This window comes from Phocoena sinus, chromosome 17 (genome assembly GCF_008692025.1).
Source record: "Phocoena sinus isolate mPhoSin1 chromosome 17, mPhoSin1.pri, whole genome shotgun sequence".
NCBI lineage: Eukaryota > Metazoa > Chordata > Mammalia > Artiodactyla > Phocoenidae > Phocoena > Phocoena sinus.
This window is the reverse complement of record NC_045779.1, coordinates 4,498,694-4,521,296: the sequence shown is the minus strand read 5'-3', so window position 1 is coordinate 4,521,296 and position 22,603 is coordinate 4,498,694. Positions and strand designations below refer to the sequence as shown.

The following is a 22,603-nucleotide window of genomic DNA, read 5'->3' as shown; positions in this document are numbered from 1 at the left end:
CATCATAGCCAACCACTGTAAATACTTTTTTATGTCAATGTACCATCTAAAAAACAAACATCGCTACCAACCACCATCACCACAAAAAAACAAGAACAAAACAATTATCCAAAAGAAAATCAGGGCAATACTAGATTTCAACAGGAATCAAAGGGACTGGCACCTTTAGCCCACGGAACAGAGCGGTGGCGGCAGAGACCAGTCTTAATGGCACAGATGGAGGTGCTCAAACAGCTCCCCCTACTCTTTAGTCTTTTATTTTATCATGCTTGTTCAGCCAAGGATGCCCTGGGTGCGAAATCACGGCCATTAGCACATTTACACTAAATATGCCTTCTTTCAACTTACAAATAAACAGCAGAGAATCCTTAGGTATAGATGATTCGTAAGTGATAACGAGGGAAAAACATATTTAAAACAAGGAATTGAAGTCCGTTAGCAAGCGGGAGCACATTTAGCCTCACCTTCGGCTTCTTCCTGAAGACGGTCTGGTGCAGCCTGGGCGGGGCAGTCCCCCTCCGCTGGCACTGCTGCTTCCGTGCTGTCCCTGTCAGCTTTCTCTGTTCCCACTTCCCCAGCCGGAGACATGGCACGACGCTTTCCAGGTTCCGGCCCACTCGTCTCCGGTGGGTCATCCCCCTTTTCAACAGACACTTCTTGTTCCTCTGAACCACTGCTTGTGCAAGTATCTTGCACGTTGTTATGAGAAACCGACTCCTGCGATGCTTCATCATCCATTGGTTCATTAACCCATTTTAGGAATTTTTCTACCTGAAATTTTAAGATGTTACAAGCATCAATCAATTCGCAATTACGCAGAATATTTCCACCTCCTTTACCATTTGTGACTTGACAAGCTGTGCCACAGTATTAGCTCTGATAAGTACACTGTATCACACAAGCTAATGTGAATAAGTAATTCCAACCTAATTACACTTCGTTGTCTGGATGTACCATGACCTTATTAAAGAGCTCTTTAAAAGGAAAAAAAACATCGGCTTAAACACAAGACTATGACCTTCCTGTTAGCAATTAACACTAAGAGGATAAAGCTCTCCTGTGCCAGTAACTTTCCATTAAGTCTTCTAACAATATAACCGTAATATATATTACCATTACAAATGTACTTACCTGTTGTTGAGCCATTGCTTTTAGCTTTTCAAATTATACAGAATTTTCTGCAATGGCCCCAGCTATACAATCTATGTTGAATGGTACTCAGCATCAAAGATGAACTCTACAAAGATTTAGTGCCAATCTGTAAAAGCAGTGCTATCTTGGAAATAATGTGAGCTGCCTTCTAATGAAGCAGTAGAGCCAGTAAAATGATTCCTAAGAACTAAGTTTCTTAGGAAATGTTAACAAGGCTCAAGGTCAGATGATACATACTTCCTTGCAATCTTCTGTAACAAGAATATGCCTCATAATAGATCTTCACGACCTTCCTAAGAGTCGGGAAGTGAGGACAAGAGTAACAGAAGATGGACATGGACCACGGCTCAGAATCTTCCTTTGAGGGGACTGTGCCTGTATGTCAATGGGACGCCTAAGAACACAACAGTCACGTTAACTTTCTTCCTCGGCAATTACGTGGCAGTTATGTTTCTGCTCTTCAGCTACACATGAATGTATGGGAATTATCACATCCAACACGTTATAAAAAGGCCCGTCGGACTGACTGAACTGATACTGGGAAATTTGTTCCAGATATAACCAGGTCCACTAAAATATTAAAATATGACCAGTAACCACCAATCTGAAATATAATAAAAATAAAACCAGCTATAAATTTGTAGCATGTTTTGGAAAAACGGTGACGTTAAGGAAGGATAACGTACCCTAAGGGTAAAACAAAGTCATCACGGGACCTGAGATTTTGTTCCATTGCTCTATAGAGCTGCTGGAGAGGTGACAGATAGAAAATTCTGCTCACTGGATGGGGCTTTTTTCCTATAATGAAAAAGGATCACTCATCAAACCGAATAAAAGCAATTCTAATTATTTTGTTTTCCAGGTACACAGAAGGCAGGTACAACAAAGTCTAAGAGAGGGGATATAAATACTCCAGTTAACAATGTGAATCACTAAATTAGCCTTGAGGCTCATGCCATTTGGATGAACTTGTTAGTGCAAAGTCTGATCGATCAACTCTAGATGACCTCAAGATTAAGCCTTTCAATAAACGCTGCATCAGAAACTGGACTTCCAGGATCCTCCTTAGCCTGAAACAGACGAGCTGTTACTACACACAAGGCGATTCTACCTATTTATTGTTCCATACACTACTCCTGTGTAGCTTTCAAAACATCCCCCCCTCATATCAGCCCCAATTACCCTTTCTTCGAATGTAGTTCACACAGTATAAGCCTTTAGGAAGCAAATGGAGAAGAATTTTAGGTGCCTTTATATCTGGGTAGAAACAGGGTTCCTGTTTGCAAACAGAAACTTTAAGGAGTCAGAGGTCACAAAAATGAGACTCGATTTGTAAATATAAAGCAAAGCTTATACATACCTTTCTCAAAGTTTTGCTTTTCTTGAGAAGAGTCTTTCCTGGCTCCTCAGTGAAGAAGATGTGTTTGTGTTTCATATCAATTTGTCTTCTCATGTCCAAGTACTTTGACTTGTACTTCACATCCTTGTGCAGATACCTGACCCTCCGGTGACTGAAATTTGAAATCCCACCATATCTGGGACCAAAGCAAAAGAAGTGGACTCAAACCTTAGGGTCTATGAATCTGCTTCCTTATATGAAAGGAGAAGAAAACGAACACTTTTCACTATTTTCCTATTAGCAGCCACTATTTTAATTTCATTTTTTTAAATTATGGAAATTATGAAATAAAGTGAAAAATGCAGAGGACTTTTTAAGGTCTAGCTTGTACGTTAATTCCCAAGTAAATGTGAAACACCAAAGATGGGAATATCAACATATCTTACAGATAACAGAAAGGAGAAATTACATTGTAAAATGTAATAAAAAAAAAAAAACAGCTGGAAACTATAACCCCAATGCATGTTGGGGAAATATAATTTTTTCTCACAGTGAGGTGATGCCAAAGCTCTTTTAACACGTATCTGGATATGTTCAAATTGTCTTAAAAGTGGCCACTGGATTCTTAAATCAATATGAACTAACCTAAGAAGCAAACCTAATTAGAGAACCTGCTGATCTAACCATCTGAATTTTTCCAGTCCTAAAAGATAGATGTCTGCTATGAAGCCTTCGCTGACTCTATTAAGCCTCACTAATTGCCTCTCTTACGGACTATTAGGGACCAACAGTGTAATATATAATTTAGCACATATAAACAAACTCTGAACAGTTTGGTTGTAAATGTCAGTTGTTATCTTCTACCTATATTATAAACTTCTTTATAAAAAGTGTATCTTATCCTTCTCTTTTAAGTGAAATTGGGTGCTCTAAAATAGAAGAATAGTTAAATCCCAGGTAACAGAATAAAGCTCTATGAGTATATACCAGCAAGAGCTACCTAAGTAATTTCTCAATAAAATTACATGTGGGTAGAAATAAATTCTGCCAGGGATTTAAATGTGGCAGTTATCAGGAAAACCCTTTATATTATTAACTTGTATGAACTCTAGCCTTAAATGACTATGTGGCTAAAGTACACAGAAATGATTACAATTTTGTAGAATAAAAACATTGGATTGCTATGAAGTGCAACTGAGCTAATACATGTGAATATATCAAATGTACAGTGATAGCTCTACAATTCTTACTAGCAAGAGAGGTTGTGTTTTAATTGTAACACCTCAAATGTTATGAAATACATCACCATTTTTCGCTATCTGAATATCAGAGAGCTTTAGGATAGCTGAAGTGGTTACGATTTCTGGAAGACAACGGCATTTATGGAAAATTACTTTTGTCCTGAGCCATGCTTGAATCCTAGAAGGGAACCGTCGACATCAAAGTCTGAATCTGGGTTTTCATCGATGTCCAGTTCATGGCTAAACAAATAAACAAAGCCAACAGTGATAAGTCATTATCTCCAGAGCCCACCAGTTCAGGCAAGTATTAAAAGGTACATACAGTCAACCCATGCCAACCTTCCCACCGCAACAATCAACCACAGTTCACAAACCCAGGAAGACAGGAAGGAGAGTACTTGAATCAGGATTTTGCAAATGAGATAAATCCCCTAGCAGTGTCCGGGACACAGCAATGAGCACTCAATCTTAAACCACGTCAAGTAGTATCTCTATTCCTGAACAAATATAAATTTCCCCATTTTCTTTCGGGAAAACACCAGTTAACCTGCAGCCTTAACTAATCTCCTAGGTGATATCTCTAGAGGTTTTCCTTAAAAACAAACAGGGAAACATTTGAGAAGCATCAACCCAACCAAGAAAATTACAAAAGAGAAAATATTGTTAAGAAGGTTGTGATATAAGTAACTCAGTAATCCCCATCTTTGGGGGATACCTTCTAGTGATCCCTACTACCTGGGCGACAGCAACAAATGCAAACGATGAGAAATAACTCTTGCAAGTTACGTTAAGCTCACTGAACGTTTATGGAGGACCCACAAGAACGTACAAGGGCCCAAGAATATCAGTGCACACAGAGTCTCTGCCTCTAGGGACTAGTAGGAACCAGAGGAGATAACAAGCAACATATACCGTTCGGAAGGCACACGGCAGAGGCCCGCTTTTATGTACTAAGCTACTGAGCCTCTAAAGCTTGCTGACACGTTCTGCACAGAGACGCGGTGTGACACTTGCCTCCGCTTGAGTCTGCCTGGCTTCCGTTCAGGCGGACCTTCGCCACTCTCATCTCCATCAGCGCCGGTGAGGCGTGGGCTGTCTTTGACTGTGTTTGCTTCTGATGACTCTTGTGAATCTAAAGAGGTAGAGGTACTGCAGGTGATTTCCGCCCTTGGTTTGACAACGCTCGTCATTTGCAAAGGCAGTCAAAGTATGCTGGGGCCTCTCCTGCAATGAACCGTATGCTAGGCCGCATCTATCTGTTCCACGCATCTACATGCAGAGTGCAGCTCGGTCTATTCAGGTCTAAAAGTTTCCATGACCTAACTACGCAGAAAGTGGACTACAGGGAATTCCCTGGTGGTCTAGTGGTTAAGACTCGGCGCTTTCATGCCTTCACTGCTGTGGTCCGGGTTCGATCCCTGGTTGGGGAATTAAGATCCCTCAAGCATTGAGGTGCGGCCAAAAAAAGAAAAAAAGTGAACTATAAAACTACTTTTTCCTCACAGCTGTCTAAATCTATACAAATTAATCCACAAAGTTACCTCTGTGATAGCTGTTAGCTACCACATTTTGATGGGTTTCTAATCTAAATGACTCTAAAAATGGCATGATCACATTTGATTAAAAATAACTTCTCTTTATTAAGAAGCAAATACATCTAACTGCCTTTAATATAGCTCTTAAAGTAATAATGGAAGTAACAGAAAGACAAACACCACCATTTAAAGAGTGATTATAACCTGCGGTGGGTCCGCTGAGGCACGTGTCTGTGTTCCGTATTCCTTCGGACTGGAGCAAGGTGGCTGGGTGGGACCAGAAGTGGAGAGGGGTCTACCCTGGAGACAGCGGGAGCTCTAGTGTGCAAGGACAGGCTATTTCAGGAGACCCCAGCCGCAAACAGTAGAACACGTACGTATGGGGAGATGCAGTGTATGCCTTACGTTTTGGTCTCAAGGAGGATCCAAAACAAATGAAAGCCTGGAATTCTCAAATTGATCCCGAGGGCGGTCACACTGGAGCCAACTGCAGAAGCGTCTAATTACACCTCACTATGGGAACACGCAACGGAAGCAGTCTATACACACGCCTGAGAAAACAGGCAACACGAAGGCAGAGACTGTGAGGTGTACTGTGTCTAACAGAGGAAGCTAAGGGACGTGATCAACAGGAGGGACAGGAAACACTTACCGACCAACACACACACTCCAAGGTTTCTGGTCAAAATAAGAACAGGACTTATCAAAAGACTAACACAAAATACCCACATTAAAAAAGGATGAAAATAACAGCAAAACAGAAAGGAATGAGAACACCATACTGAAGTAAGCTCCATTGTAAGAGGACAGAGAAGCTCATTAGTAACTCTCTAACTGTAGGATGAAGTAAGATCAGTGACCTGAGAGGAGCAAAGCAAACCCACTTGTTAAGTAAAAAGCCAAAACCTTTTGCTTTATATATATGAATGAGGCTGAGAAGAAAGTTGCTATGAACCAGACTTTTCCGGCACCGAACATCAAGGATGCCAAGACAACAAGTCAGTGGGCTTCAGGAGTTGTTCAGGTTATAAAAACGTCCTCCTCTCCCACTTTTCTGCCGCACCAGTTGATGGTCCCCTTCTCCTCACAGAAGCCTTCTTAGCTGCCTACTCTAGCTTCTCCTAGCACACCTCTCACTGGCTTTCTTTAGTCCCGACAGTGGCACCAGTCTGCTCAACCATTATTTCTTAACCACTCAGGCAGGAGTCAACCAAGTTCCTTATCCTGGATATTTTATGAGAATCCTGAAATCAATCCGTTCAGTTACAAAATAATCTTATGCCCTGTTGAGACTCTCTATAGAGCAAGACTTCACTTGTCCCGAACGAATTCCAGACACAACCCCCGTTCAGGTTTGCCTGACGGCAAATGTACGCTCACAGCTACCCTTTAGCACGTCTCCTATAAACTTAGTTGCTCCAGAGAAACTTGGACATTCCAAGCTCACTCTAAAACTAGATTTCTTAATGGATTTCCAAGTTGTAATTCACTGGCCACCAAGGTGCAAGAGGAACGAGTGATACTTTTGAGAACCCTATGCAAATATCCTTTTTATTTACATAAAAGGATAATAACTTGTGACATAAAAGTAAGATGGATTAGATCATTTCACTGTTACACCATAAAACGTAGCTGGCATTATTTAACTCTACCATAAAGGATTAGTGTTAGCTATTTTGCTAAACAGACTAATTTTGGTAACCATTACTCAGCAGGATAAATCTTGGCCGATCTTACCCTGAGCTGGCTGGCTTGTGCTTCTGTTCCCAGACGAGCTGCTTTCCTTGGTTCCTCCATTACCTGGTTCACTTTGGCCCGAAGCAGGGCATTCTCTTCTGCTGTTCACTTCACACTGACGTCCGTCACAACTCACAGGGGGATCTGATCGGCTCTGTCCTACTTCCTCTGAATTCAGGCTTATATTACTAAGTCCATCAAGAATTTCATTATGATCTTTATCACCTGAACTAGAGCTTTCGCTACCCACTGATGAAGATGTGGAAGAAAGTTCATCTGCTTTCGTGCGATTTTCGTCTTTCTTGTTGTCAGCTTCTGTTTTAGACCCACAAGTATCTGTATCACAGCTTTGTGAAGCATCAAAAGTCCAACCCTGAGCTTCCCAATACTGAAACTGTTCCAAATAATACCAGTACAGCTGGCTATAATGCTGCTGCCATTCTGCCTTTGTATTAGGGACGTTCCAGGGCTCTGAGTACGGCGTCTGACCTGCATGCTTTTCTTGCCAGCTTTGCCACAGCAGTTGCCCTCCGTATTCCTTCCAGTACTTCTCCCAGAGCTCTGTAATTTCCAGCTTCGGAGGTAATGTATTTTCGGCAGGAAGATTCTCACCGTCGATGTCTTTTTCAGTTTGAAGTTCACACCTTCTGGTGTTCTCATTCTCAGATGAAGATGGATCATCTGAGGCCAAAATGTCACCTTCCTCACATTCTTGTCTCCGAGATTCTCTCTTAATTTCATCCAAGTACTTCTTTTGATGCTTTTTCTTTTTCTTTTTTCTTTTAACTTTGTTTCTAGTATTCATAGATACCTACAAAGGTCAAGAACTTGAATATAAATTACACTTCAGAAACTGTAAGAGGTAGAATCTAAATCTATTTTGACATTAAATTAAACAAAACACCCTCAACCCCCCAACCTGGGTTTCAGTTACACCAACAAGTGAATCTTACTATCTACGTTTCCAAGAGGAGGAACAACCACACACGGGACATATCACAACTTGCGGTTTTCGTTAACTTATAAATATGTACGTACGTTTAAGAAGAGGTGAAGTGCCCTGATTCATGAATGCATTAGATTTGGGATAAAAAGATTCCACGTGATATTTTATGAAGAAAACTAAGAAACAGAAACAAGCAAAGTAAACTAATACTTACCTCAAAATTCTTATGTGCAGACACACTACCAAACTGAAGTGGCAGTCCCATGCTTCTCATGAGTTCAGCCTCAGAATCAAGTTCACTTTCATCTGGGCCTGCGTCTTTGCGGTCACGTGGCTCTGCAGCGCCCTGGGAACGACCGCCCTCTTCCTCTTCTGCAGCTTGCTCTCCTGCACACAGCACTGTTACTTTAGCTTAGTTTCAGAGAAAATTTAGACGCAGGTTTCATCACCCTCATCTTAAAGAAAAGGAAGCTGAGACCCAAAGTTATTACATGACTTGCACGAAGTAAAGGCGTGTCAATGTGAGTTTTTAAGGGGAAGAAGAATAAAAGGAAAGAAAAAGGAACTGATGGGAATATGGACTTGTGAGAGAACAGCCAACTAAGAACCAAGCACAAGCCCTAGTCTGGCTCTGCTGGCCGCTGTCCATGCAGCTGCTCCCTCAGCTCCGTCCGCGGAGCACCTCCTCTCGCTGGGTACTGGGCACGGTACTGAGGACGCACGAGGGAACACAGCAGGGCAGCCCCGGGGAAAATGTCTACATTTCCGCATTCCCCATCTGCAGCACTGCTGCACTCGATCAGTGGGTTTAAAATGATGACTCGTGGAGTTATTTTAGGAGCTATTAACACGGGAGATGAGAGGTAGGTCTTCAGGCCCTCCACAGGTACTTCAGTCACGACTGGATTTACACCCTGGGACTCTGTGGGGAAGTTCATTTAATGAAAACGTTCTGCTGCTAAAAGTCTGAGATCCACTGAACTGGAAGATCCTTTCAAGCTCTCTGATTGTAGGTCTTAGAGAAAACCTGCTTTATGATAACAAAACAAGTTTTACTTTATCCTAATGTGGTATCTAAAAGTAGATCATACCACTAATTGGCCAAATGCCATCCAAATGCTCTATTTTAAAATGGGAGATGAACACTTTATATATTAGCATACTCAACTAGGGCTGAGCTGCACTCCAGCTACATGACCTTAGGCAATAGAACAGGGAAACTTCCCACTGCAAAGATGGAGACTGAGAAAAAGAGATCTTAAGTGCACAAATTCTATTAAAAGAATGAGGGGAAAAAGACACCTATCTAAATAATGAAGGCGATTCCACTGAATGAACTTGGGAAAGCTCAGCAGAGAGCAAAGCAGGGAATATGAATCGGCTCACCTTGGCGCTCCTCTCGTGGTGTGCATGTGTTCCTATGTTAGGTGGGGCCCTAGGGTCTAGAGAAATCTTATTCATACAATGTAACACTGAAATGCAACCGAACGTTTCATCCAGTGTGTAAGTGAAGATGCAGTGATTTGTTCCACCATTGTGAGAGGCGGGGGTCTTCGGGGTAACGTGACACGGTACTTGTGCTGATTTCAGCCTACACCTTGGGCCGCAGTTTTCCCCGTGTCCGGACAAACATGAAAGATCTGTGTGGAAAGGACAAATGGGGCCCGGAGAGGGAAGTCTGACAGAGACCAAGATGGTTTTCAGGTAACTAGGTGAGGCTCAAAGCGTAGAACAAATTCTATTTGTTATTTGGGAAAGTTAATCCAGATTGTGGCCTCTTTACTTCAGCCAAAAGGCTGTGGCTGTTCACTTGGAGTTTATCCTGAATGGTTTATATATAAAACTGTTGAAGTATTTAAGCGAGGAGGCCGTTAGCGCGGGGTGGCTCTGATACTCGCTGGCTTCCCCGAACAAGCCAAAACCTAAGCCAGGGCCAGGGAACTCCGACCTGAGGAAACGGGGCTTAACCGCCACACGCGAGCAGCCCAGAAAGCTCTCCCAAGCAAGGCAGCTGCACAAACCACGGCCAGGCAAGTGATTTCCTTGCTTTGCTCCCACCTCTCCTCTGTACAGTACCATGGTTAGTTTTAGCAAAACAAGGGCTATGTAGCTTCATACTGTATTACCTGAACTGTTGCCATCGTCTTTAACGTAGTAGCCTTTTAATCCCAAATTGCACAATTTCCGATCTCTGTGAAGCAAATTAAACAGTCAATATTGAAAAAAATTAAACTATAAATTTAGTGAAAAAACAAGCTTAAGGCGGCATAGATCAATAAAAAGGTTAAAAAACAGAAAAGCTATCTGCCAATACATTCTTCTCATCTGTAATACAGAGGTAATAATACATACCTCACAGGGTTCTAATAAGGACTGATTGCACACATAAAGCAAGTATATATCACATGCAAAGCACGCTATAATGATAACTACTTATTAAGATTAAGTGGCAGTTCTGGATACTGGGGAAAGAATCTGATCCTCCTTGTGATGTACAAACAGTGAAATATTCTCTAAATTTGCTGTAGAAAGTGAGCATAAACGTGAAAAGATTTATCTTACACCTCTATAAACCCACACGCAGACCCTAGTCCATTTGCAAATAGGCCAAATTATCCACTGCCTAGTAGATAAGATATTCATGGTCTGAGCTAAGGTTGTTTTGGGGACTAACATGAAATTAAGTTCTTATTTTATTAAACTGAAACATAAATCGAAATAAAACAATTCAGTCTCAGAGTTTTAAAAAGTGAATAGTTGAACTTTTCTTTACGTATCTACTTCTAAATTTTTTCTTTACTAAGATAGGAATTTCATAAGCAAAATAAACCTAACAGAACACTTAAAATAAAGGGAGGGGGGGAATTTTGCTATTATCTTCCTACCGGTAAATTAAGTTGTAATAAACTCCACCATAACTGCCATAACAAGGCCATCTGCGAGTAATAGCTAATACCACTCTTCTAATGGGAGCAACAACAAATTCAACAGAACAAAATTCTTGTGTACTTGATATATCTCATATCCCCCATTTATTTATCTTTTGACACTTTATAAAACGTAACATAGGCGGTGACTTAGCAGGACAGTGAACGGGGGAGGGGATGAAGTGCAGATGTGCTCTGGCAGCATGCCCATGGACCCCCAGCAACTTGAGGCCTGGGGCGCGGGGGCAGCCACAGAAGGGCATCGACGGTGTGCCCGCTAGTGCCCAAGGGTATGGGCATGAAGGTGTCAGATGGAGAAGAGGGTCAATATGGTTGCAAGGTTGATTACACCGAGCAAATAAGTAAATGCACTGAGGGTAACGACAGCCAAGATTCTTCAACACACACATTTGTGTATGTACGTGAAATGCGCTTGTAGCCTGCCTAACTGTGTCCGCCCAGGGTGGAGAAGCACTGAACACCCAGCAGCAATGAGCACAACGAGAACCCAAGTCTTAGTTTCTAAACACTGCTCTCCACTAAAAGGAACCAGGGCACCTTGGAGAAATGGCACTTCCATGTTGGAGCACAGACTGTAAAATTATATTATTGTGCTGGAAGGTTAGGAAGGGCTCACGGAATGCCAGGGACCCATCAAAAGGATTCAGGAGCCAGTTCAAGGGGCTCCCAGCAGCCATCTGAGACAAAAGGAACACCAAAATAAATGATGGTAGTAACAATATGTCCATTAAAAAATTAACAGTCCAGAGTCCATGTTAATAGAAATAAGGGAGTGAACAAACAATGGGGAGAGAAGGGAAAGTGCTCCACAGAGAACACTAACTGACAAACGTAGGAGTGACGGACACACTGAACTGCTCTTTGGGAACCTCCGACGTAGCTGGCTCAGACAGGAACCGGGCTACTCTTCGTTGCAGTGCGTGGGCTTCTCATTGCGGTGGCTTCTCTTGTTGCGGAGCATGGGCTCTAGGCGCGCGGGCTTCATAAGTTGTGGCTCACGGGCTCTAGAGCGCAAGCTCAGTAGTTGTGGCACACGGGCTTAGCTGCTCCGCGGCATGTGGGATCTTCCCGGACCAGGGCTCGAACCCGTGTCCCCTGCATTGGCAGGCGGATTCTTAACCACTGCGCCCCCAGGGAAGTCCTGTAATGGTTATTATTTATTTATTTATTTTTTTGCGGTACGCGGGCCTCTCACGGTTGTGGCCTCTCCCGTTGCGGAGCACCGGCTCCGGACGCACAGGCTCAGCGGCGATGGCTCACAGGCCCAGCTGCTCCGCGGCATGTGGGATCTTCCCGGACCGGGGCATGAACCCGCGTCCCCTGCATCGGCAGGTGGACTCCCAACCACTGCACCACCAGGGAAGTAATGGTTATTTTTAACAGCCCTGTAACACTGTAATTATATGTCCACTTCATATAGACAGTGTATAGAAAATTAAGTGTGTAGATGAGACAGAATTATTACTCCAATTATTGAACTCATAAGACAGTATGTTAATGTAATGTCCTCAGAAAATAAAAATTAGTTACAATATTATGTTCTATTTCCTGCCTTTGAGGGGAGGTGTGAAAATAATCTGTTAATTACTGAGCAGTTATTTGGCACCTATGCTAAAGCTCACTTTCTGTTTTCTGCTACATGGGACTGACCTTTCAGTTTAATAATCTATTTGAAGTTGGCCAACAATCAAATGTATTGTTCTTAGAGTTTGGAAACAGACTTTTTCCCTACCTAGAAAATCAGGGTTATACTCACGAGCCTCTGAGCTTCCAGCATGTCTCCCACTCCCAAGGACTTTTCAGTGACTACTGGTGACAATTCTACGACTGTATCTCCAAGATCTTTTTGTTCTAAAGGGTTATAATTTGAGCAGTAACTGATCTAAAGGAAAAGACCAAGCCATTCTTTTCTCTTTACCTATTTTGAACTTAGAAGGTAGTTTAAAAAAGTGAAGTAGAGCTTCCATGTTTTAAGAAAGGTATCAAATTATCTGTATCTGTGATGAAAAGAATGCACATTTTAGCTCAAAAAGACTAAATGCAACGTAACTGGTGATTTATATGGTAATTGAATTATTTTTGTTGTTGTTGTTTTTGGCTGCGCGATCTTAGTTCCCCGACCAGGGATTGAACCCAGCGCCGGCAGTGAAAGTGCTGAGTCCTAACCACTGGACTGTCAGGGAACTCCCAATTGTGTTTTAAATAAAGCGGCTTTAATTGAAATCCAGTTGCATATTGTTTTCTACAGGTAAGGTATTTTTCTCAACTTTTTATAACTTATAATCCCTCCCCTTTTCTTTTTTGGGAAGGAGACTTCATGAAGACGGCACCAAGACTCAAATGGGCTGCAGGCTAAGAACTAAGGATGTGCCTTGGCTGGTATGTACTCAAGATTCGTTCTAGGCCCGCACATCACTGCTACTAGAGGCATCTTCAGAGATGCAAATCTGAACTTGTCCTCTACAAAGTCCTGCATGTCTAGACCCTGCGTATCTCACCAACCCTATCTTCTATTTTTCTTTCCCAGTCATTTTGTTTCCCTTTCACAGGCTTTCTTTTGCTCCCTCAAGGATTTTTAGAGTTCTGCCTGGATGGGAATGCTTCCGCCCGCTCAAACATATCCCGGATTATTTCCACTCACCTTTTGGGCCACTTTTCAAATGCTACTTTCTCTAAGAAATCTCTGTGATCCATGGCAAAAGGTTGGGTTTTTGCTATAAGAGCACCTGGCACTTCTCTCCCATCTTGTACTTACAACTATAATTAACCAAATAATTACGTACCTGCTGTCTTAATATTGATCACCTTTGCTAGAAAGTAAACTAAGGACGTAGGGATGGGCTGTGCCAGATACCCCAGTGCTAACCAGTACCTACCATGACGGAGCACAAAGAAAATTCGCTGAATGAACACACGCCTGCGTGAATACAGAGACGACAGTATGTTCCTTTTTTTTTTTTGGCTGAGCCCTGTGTCTTGCGAGATCTTAGTTCCCTGACTGGGGATCGAACCCCCTGCAGTGGAAGCGCAGAGTCCTAACTCCTGGACGGCCAGGGAAGTCCCCAGACGACAATATTTTTTCATTAAATTTAATACAGCGCTTAATTTTTTTTCCGGATTAATTTGCCGATTACTCCACAAAAACACATGGCGAATAGTAAGAATTCCTTCCAACTTAAATTCTGTCTTAATTCTATAATTCTAAATAAACTATATTAAAAGTACCACATAAAATTCAGTTCCACAAGTTGGATCTAACAATAAGCCAGTGAGAGGATTAGGGTAGATATACCCATTTCAGAGATTAAAAAAAAAAAGGATTAAGTGGCGGAACTCACACACCTAATATATGTATATACATATATATATATATTTTAAATCCCTAAAATCCAATTCTTGAGTCAGTGCTTTCCTACCCACTAACTCTGCCACGCAGCGCAATTTGTGGCCGAAACAAGTATTTTCCAAAAATAAGCACGGCTCAAAAACTGATGTGATTATAGTTAAATCTTTTCTCCCGGGTAATGAGAAGTTCTATTTATGTGCATTTGCGCTTCAATAAACCTTAAGGTTTAAAAAAAAGATGTTAACCAGAAACGTTACTCATCTTCAAACCTCCGCCCTGTGCTATCACATCCCAGATCGCTTTCATTTCACTTCCCCGCAGCTTGTGACCGTCCCCTCAGTTGACGAGTGTAAAATGACAAACACGGGCCACCACATTCTCTCCTAACAGCCCGCAGAGCAGACTTGCTCCATCACTTCAGGGCCGTGGGCGAGCACGCCGTAAAGCCCGAGGACGGTTCTTCCTTTCTCTCAGGCACCACTGTACCCGACGGTCGGACACTCTGGCCCCGATCCCGGGGATCCATCGCCACCCCAACCCCTACAGGTCAGGAAACCGAGAGGCCCGCGTGCGACTTACTCCACAAACGCCCTGGAGCAGAGGCAGAGGATGCAGGAGTCCTCCCGCAGATCTTCAAGGAAGAGACACATCTCCGCCACGGAGCTCCACTTCTCGCAGTACATCGTAGCGCCTCAGAGGAGGCGGCCACGCGGCAGATTGCGCGCGGAGGCCTCCCGGCCGCTGTTCGGCTGCTGGGGACCGAGGGCAGGACTGGAGGCCCGCCCGGTTGCCGAGGAGGGACGAGCCCACGAGCACTCCAACCCGGAGCACGAGAGAAGCCTCAGACGGAAGTGGTTCCGGGGGTGGGGACACAGGAAGGGACGGGGCGAGGGGCGGTGTCACACTCAACGCTGCTCGGGCTGCAGCCGGCGCTTGGCTTTTTCCTTCCGGGTCTCTCGGGGAGAACGGCCGTTCGAGTGCCTCTGCTTCCCCGAGTGAGCCACCGAGGAGCTCCCGCCGCTGCTGCAGGGTGAGGGCGAGCCGAGCCCGCTCTGCTTGCTGCCCGAGGTGCGTCGTCCCCGCCTGGGCCTCCCCGCGCTCTTCGGCGCCCTGCCAGCCTCGGGGGCCTGGGCGCCGCGGCCGCGCGGAGTCCCCGGCCTCCCGCAGGACTCGGGCTTCGGCTGGGGCCCCAGAGTGGCCGGGAGGGAAGGCCCTGCCTGGGTCACAGCGAGCCCATTCACCTCGGCCCGCATCTCCCCTCGAGCCCCAAACACTGCAGTTCGGCGGGTGCGGCCTCCACTTGGGTCGGGGCGAGGTGCCTTCCCCCGTCCCTGCAGGTCCCTGGGCTTCCCGGGGCCGCTCTGATAGGGAGGCGAATGGAGCCCACTGTGTGAAGCCGAAGGTGGTCGTGGGGAGGGGGTCGCGTCCACACACTTCAGTCCCGGCGGGGGTCCTGGTCGATGCCCCTTTATACCACCTGTGTGACCCGGGTGGGCCACGGAACCCTCCTGGGCCTCGCTGTGAGCATCTGTAAATAGGGATGATTCGTAGGACTTGCTTCCTCGGACTGCTGGAAGGACCGAAGTGGGTATCCAACCTCTCACCTGTGCTGGTAATAGTCCGGGTAGGTCCATACTCTGGAGGCGCCTGGCACTGTTTCGGTCTCCGGAGTCTGCAGCCTGTGAACCAGGGCTCAGCCCTCCAGCTGCTGATGATATACGAAGGATACATATGCACAAACCAGGATGTCGAAAACTGGAGCAGCGCTGCTGGATTTGAAAAAAGCAATCAGTGTTTGGTGCGGGGCATTGGTTGAGATCACCCAGGCAGCTTCCTGTTGAAGCATGTTCAAACTTGAAGGTTGTCGGGGCACTTAGGACTTGGCTTGTGCGATGGGTGCTGAAGTTGGTTTGGTATTCCTTTAGAATATGTAAGAGCTAAGATAAAATCCAGACGTTTAGAATGGCCCCTAATATTTTGGCCGCATTTACTGGTGAGTGGAAGTAGAAGGTTAACGTTCAAATGAAATGTTTATTCCCGCATCCTTGCTGCTGCCTTACTCATGTTAGTGACTCAAAAAGATAAGACTGCTGCACGGTTACACCAGTACGGTTGTGTTAACATTTGGGGATGAGGATAGTTGAGAAAATAAGGCGGGAACAATAATTATGAAACAGAGTGGAAGATTCTAGCTAGGAGTCGAAGGACATTGTAGGATTGAAAAAAAAAAAAAACAACAACATAAAAAACCACCTTGAGGGCTTCCTTCCCTGGTGGCGCAGTGGTTGAGAGTCCGCCTAACGATGCAGGGGACAAGGGTTCGTGCCCCGGTCCGGGAAGATCCCACATGCCGCGGAGCGGCTGGGCCCGTGAGCCATGGCCGCTGGGCCTGCGCGTCCGGAGCCTGTGCTCCGCAACGGGAGAGGCCACAGCAGTGAGAAAAACCACCTTGAAAGGTAATTCATCTCAGAACCTAGAGTTCGAAGCTTGAAATCCAAAAGATATTGCTTTAGAGATAAAATGGTTGAGTTTGCCAGATATCATAACTGAAATATTAAACTTCATTTTTATTGATGGTTTGAAGTAGAGTGTACTCACTAAAACTGAGTACAAAAGCCCTGTTGAACCATTATTAAATCTGCAAAAAGGAAAAGGGAAAATTAATTTGGATTTCAGTGAGTATTTCTTGTAATTGGCATTTTCAGCACATCCTCAATGTGGCTCACATACTAAAAGTAAGAAATGAATCTGCTACCATACATGGTGCTAAAAGTACCAGTAATGGTTAAAAAAAAAAAAAGGAATAGATTTATTTCCTTAAGTTTTTGTAGAAAACAAAACAAAAAAATCCTGTTTTATTAGTTTTTGAAATACTCTGATTTTAAACATCTATAAAGTTAATTATTGTAAATGTTCCTTGCCATCAATATCAACATGCTGATATTTCAACTTGTCAACTTTTTCTTACAAGTTACGTGAATTCCAGATGGGAAAATATGTGATGCATAGGACTGTTTCACTGGAGATTTTTTGGGGGGTAGGGGTTAGGAAATAACCTAGAATTTTGGTAACTAAAATATTACATCTCCCCCAAAACATCTTTTAAGAATTATAGTTTTTATTGGATTAAAATAAAGTGGTAGAGAGTCACGTACAGCCTATGGTAAATTGGAGGGGAAGAAGAGCCAGGCAGAAGTAGAGGGAAGATAGAAATTGCAATCTTAATATTTTTAGCCTTTCTGTTAGAGAGAGAGAGAGAGAGAGAGACTTGAAGTATAATGAAAATCAGAGTAGGAAGTAGGAGGACTGGGTTTTAATTTTGGCTCTTGGTTTTTCACTGAATTAATTTAGTAACTGGGTAAGTCAACTTGGCTTTCTATTTTTAACTTTTCCACAAAATTAAGAGGTTGTATTCATTGAGTTCTAAGACCATTTTTCCATTTTATCATAAGTAAGTATTTTATCAATTCAAAAGCTTGTTATTTAGATTCCTTTGATAGTTCTCTAGTGACAGATTTTAGGACACTGTCTTGGTCCACATTTTTGTCAAAAATTTGGATGAAAAGAGTTTATATCTATCTGTATTTAGTTAGCCAGCATTGGTTAGGTGCTTAGTATGTGCTAGGCATATTATTCTAAGTGCTTTTACATATGTTTTCTCATAACCATCTATTTAGTGACATATTCCCCTGTGTTTAGAATAGTGCTGAGCACAAGCTACATACTTGTTTGATAAATATTTATTGAGTAAATGAATTAAAAACCGAGCGATGTAAGTCTTTTTGGGGCATCTTCTTTTTTATACACTGTATTCTATCCCCTCTGGCCTAGGCCTCAACAGTAATCTCCCTTGCATCATCCATTTCTCGTTCTCTCATTGATACATCATCACTGGTATTAAAAGCTGCTGTATTTTTGTTCATCGTAAGACAACAAACTTGATCCACATTCCTTTCTGGATACCCACCTGTTTTTCTGTTCCTTTTTGCAACAGTAATTCTCTGAAGAGTTGTCTGTATTTGCTATTTCCAATTCATTCCCTCGCATTCTTTCTTGAACTTTCTCCACCTGACTTTTATCCCCACTCTATCAAAACTGGTCTTATCAGGGCTTGTCAGTGCCTCTGTGTTGTAAAATCCAAGGATCAATGATCTTTATCTTACTAGACCTCCGAGTGTCATATGAAACAGCTGAGGACTCCTTTCCTGAAACACTTTCTTACTTTGACATCCAAGATGCCACGTCTGGAAGGAGAATGCTGGTTCCTCATTGGCTTCCCAGCTTCTAAAATGTTGAATGCCCCAAGGCTCAGTTTTGGAAACTTTTTAATTTTATATTCACTCCCTAAAGGGACCTTCTTTAGTTGTACGGTTTTCAATACTGGTCTATATGTCACCGAATCTCGGGTATATTTCTTTAGCCCTGATCTTCCTGCTAAACTCTGCTTGTGTCCAGCTGCCTTCTGACCATCTCCACGTGGATGTCCAGTAGAATCTTAACGTGTTCAGACCTGAATTCCTGATGGCCGGGAATTCCTGGGGTGTCTAAACCTGTTCTCTGGCAAGTCCATCCTCTCACAAGCAAGCTAACAATGATGATGATGAGAGTAACACTTGTTTAGTGCCTTTATGGTGGAAGGCACTCTTCTGAGCTTTTTTCACGACAGTCTCATTAGGAAGGTACTGTTGTTCTCATTTTATAGATGGAGAAACTGATGTTACGTAACTTGTCTGGGTCACACAGTAAGTGGCAGAGCCTCCCAGGTTACAAACCCATGTTGCCTGGACACCGTGAGGCCATATCGGACTTCTCTCGCTCACGTTCTACATGGATTCACCAGCATATCCTGTTGGCTTTATCCTCAAAATACATCCAGAAGCTGATCATGTCTTACAGCCTGCACGCTGGCACACCTATTCATCACGCATCTCAGTGACTGCAATAACTTCCTGTTTGCTCCCTGTGCAATGTGTTCTCAACACAGCAGTCATTTAGAACCCACCCTTCTGGTGCCTTTTCCATCTCACTTAGGTGAAAGCTGGCCCACAGAGTTCTGCAGTGCTCCTCAGTTCTGACTGCGCCCCCCCGCCCCGTCCCTCTTCCTCAACCCGACTGCTTTGCTGACCCCTCCAAGTGCACATCCTTTGTACTCACCGTTCTTTCAGCTGGAATTCTCTTCCAAATGCCTGCACGGTTTGCTTCCTCATGTCCTCAGGTCTTTGCTCAAACATCCTTTTAGAGACGCCTTCCCAGACCACGCCGTATAACGTAGCAGCCTTCTCCTTACCCCCTTGCCTGCGGGATGTTGTCTCCATGGCACCTCCATCATCTAATGTAGTATATCTAAGTTCTACTGTTATCCCAGTTTTATAGATCTTAGCAAACCCAGGCCCTGGTGGGTTACTCTACCTGCTCCGCTCCATATTGGATAAGCAGAGTCAGTCACAGGGTGTGACCCGAGTGGTGAAAGGTTACGGAACCAGGTCCCAGGAGTGGATGAAAGGATTAATAAGGATTCTGACTAGAAAAGAGGATTTTGTAGCTTTGTGATAGCTGTCCTAAAACTTAAGAGGTTGTCTAATGGGAGAGTTTCAATGGTACAGAACTAGGTCTATGGGGAAAATTCCAGGGAAGTAAGTGTAAGGAAGGTCTTTTTAGCATTTTGATGAACGGTTCTGATGGTGGAAAGGGCACCTTTTGAGTTTTCTGTCCTGGGAGGTTTTAAATCAAAATCTGGGTTGATCATTTTTGGAGGAGGTCCTGCGTGCAGCACTTGGATGCTGTTAGCAGACGGCAGGATCTTGTGAGGGGTCCGCATAGCCTCTGTCCCTGGGTGTCTGCCTTTGCACTGTCCCTCTCCCCTCTACTGTGTGTGTTAAGTGTGTGTAATAAATCATAACTATGGACAAGAGGTATAGTTCTTTTACCAATTTGGGTGGGACGAGGTACTAAAGAGGGTTTTAAAATCACAAGATTTTACAATCCTATTAAAAATTGGAAATGAAACTAGATTTTTTTTAAAGATTTTTTTGATGTGGACCATTTTTAAAGTCTTTATTGAATTTGTAACAATATTGCTTCTGTTTTATGTTTTGGTGTTTTGGCTGCCAGGCATGTGGGATCTTAGCTCCCTGACCAGGGATTGAACCTGCACCCCCTGCTTTAGAAGGTGAAGTCTTAACCACTGGACCGCCAGGGAAGTCCTGAGACTAGATTATTGGGACAATTGTATTAAGCAGTACGGGTCAGATCACCAAAATGATTGGTTTTCAGGCCTGGGAAGAGCTTCTTTTAACATATTTGAGAGGCTGTCATAAATTTTAATGTATTACTATTTGGAAGCTCTTTCTGTTGATACGTAATTCATCGTAATATTCACCATTTAAAAATGTGCAACTCAGTGGTTTTTAGTATATTCACAAGGTCCTAAACCATCACTACCATCCAGTTCCGGAACATTTTCTTTATCCCCTAAAGGCACCTCTGTTTCCATTGGGAGTCACTTCTCATTGCCCCCTCCCCCAGCCTCTGGCAGCCACTAACCTTTCTGTCTGTGTGGATTAGCCTGTGCTGGGTATTTCGTGTGAATGGAATCATACAAGGTGTGGCCTTCAGTATCTGACTTTTTTTTACTTAGTATAAAGTTTTCAGGGTTCACGCATATTGTAGTATGAACTAGTACTTCATTTCTTTTTGTGCCTGAAGAATATTCTGTTTTCTGGGTATAGCGTATTTTTATCCGTCCGTGGATGGGCATTTGGGTTGTCCATTTCTTGGCTATTATGAATAATGCTGCTGTCAACACTTGTATGCAGATACCTGTGTGAATATACGTTTTCAGTTCTCTTGGGTGTATACCTAGGACTAGAATTACTGGGTCAAATGGTAACTCTATGTTTAGCTTTTTGAGGACTGATTTCCATGGTGACTGCACCATTTTATATTCCCACCAGCAATGTATGAAGGTTCTAATTTCTCCATATTATCAACAACACTTGTTATTTTCCTTTTTTTTTTTTGAATATAGCCGTCCTAGTGAGGAAAGCTCTCATTTTAAAAAGTAGTAAGTTTTGCTCTGTTGCACGCTAAATGATCAAACACTGGTAAATTTTAGCAGTTTGCCTCTTTAGATGGATTGATTAAAATGTGATGTAAATAAAACACAGGTTGTGGGCTTAATGTGTGCTGTGTCCACCTTCTGTTACCGTAACAGGCCCAGGTTTCTCACAGATAAATGCTATTGGTTACAAGGAAACTGGACTAAATCCTCTAACGCTGGAAGAACAAGTCAATTCTGTGCCCTGCTAACATGCTAGTTATCAGCAAGATAATCTTGGCTTCAAGACAACATGTAATTGCTCTTGTACATCTGTCTCTCCCTCTCCCTCCATCCCTTTCTTTCATTTTTTCATTTCCTGCCTCATCCTCAAAGGACTTGAGATGATTTTCATTAAGTCTATATGGTATGGAATAATGATAAAATATCTCTAAGGGTAGAATCAGAAGCAGAGAAAATAGTGACGGAAGAGGGAAATCTGCTGCAGGAGAACATGATCATGAGGCTGATGTAACCGCACCATCGAGTGTCATGTCTGACCATCAGCTCGCTATCTGGCAATGGCTAAAAGAGACAGAGTCTGTTACACATCTTAACTTCAGACTTTTTCTCTGAAGAAGCGAAGTTTCTATAGCTGTGAATTTAAAAAATGTCTTAGGTGGGGCTTTATAGTGTGGAACTAAAACAGTGTATAGAGGTGTCCTCACTAAAAGCACTGGTAGTGTGAGTATAATTTTTAATTGTGATATACTAGTATAGGGCTGTAAGCATAGTTGTCACACATTGGTGAATGTGTCTTGCCATTTATTTTATGGAAATTCTATCTCTGGGTATTAATGATTATCTTTTTTTAAATCATTTTTCTTCCTTTTATATACTGTGTTTTTCAGAATACAGACATTGAAGCTTGGGACAAGATATTTATCTAATTTCTGGTAAGTTAAGTGAATAGTTTAGAGAATGACATAGAATAATTGCGTGCTGTATTCTTTTTTTTTGCGGTACGCGGGCCTCTCACAGTTGTGGCCTCTCCCATTGTGGCGCACAGGCTCCGGACGCGCAGGCTCAGCGGCCACGGCTCACGGGCCCAGCCGCTCCGCGGCATGTGGGATCTTCCCGGACCGGGGCACGAACCCTTGTCCCCTGCATCGGCAGGCGGACTCTCAACCACTGCGCCACCAGGGAAGCCCCATGCTGTATTCTTTCAATCATTTAAGATACAAGAGAAATTTTAGTGACTATAAGATAAAAATGACACTGACAAATTTGTATTATTGTATAATGTCAGAGGAACAGAGAGCT

At 43.3% G+C, this 22,603-nt stretch overlaps 2 protein-coding genes across 11 annotated transcripts in view; one reads left to right on the top strand and one right to left on the bottom strand.

Annotated features, from left to right (window-relative positions):
- The window catches only part of TGS1 (trimethylguanosine synthase 1), a 37,697-nt gene extending 22,611 nt beyond the window's left edge, over window positions 1-15,086 (bottom strand). Inside the window, exons 1-8 of the mRNA XM_032610176.1 lie at window positions 14,824-15,086; window positions 10,077-10,141; window positions 8,165-8,337; window positions 7,005-7,815; window positions 4,747-4,864; window positions 3,886-3,972; window positions 2,513-2,687; window positions 465-771 (exon numbers count right to left, since the gene is read on the bottom strand). Coding sequence (XP_032466067.1) covers window positions 465-771; window positions 2,513-2,687; window positions 3,886-3,972; window positions 4,747-4,864; window positions 7,005-7,815; window positions 8,165-8,337; window positions 10,077-10,141; window positions 14,824-14,927 — 1,840 coding nt within the window. The 5' untranslated portion in view covers window positions 14,928-15,086. The remainder of the gene's footprint in view (window positions 1-464; window positions 772-2,512; window positions 2,688-3,885; window positions 3,973-4,746; window positions 4,865-7,004; window positions 7,816-8,164; window positions 8,338-10,076; window positions 10,142-14,823) is intronic.
- A 102-nt stretch (window positions 15,087-15,188) lies between these two features.
- The window catches only part of TMEM68 (transmembrane protein 68), a 33,973-nt gene continuing 26,558 nt past the window's right edge, over window positions 15,189-22,603 (top strand). For 7 of the 10 annotated variants that reach the window (XR_004346478.1, XR_004346480.1, XR_004346479.1 and 4 more), the window contains exons 1-2: window positions 15,195-15,312; window positions 22,192-22,236. The gene's annotated coding sequence lies outside the window, so the exon portion shown is untranslated. Of the gene's footprint in view, window positions 15,313-21,457; window positions 21,596-22,191; window positions 22,237-22,603 lie in introns of all 10 variants that reach the window. The other 3 variants (XM_032610204.1, XM_032610200.1, XM_032610201.1) reach the window with 2 other exon arrangements.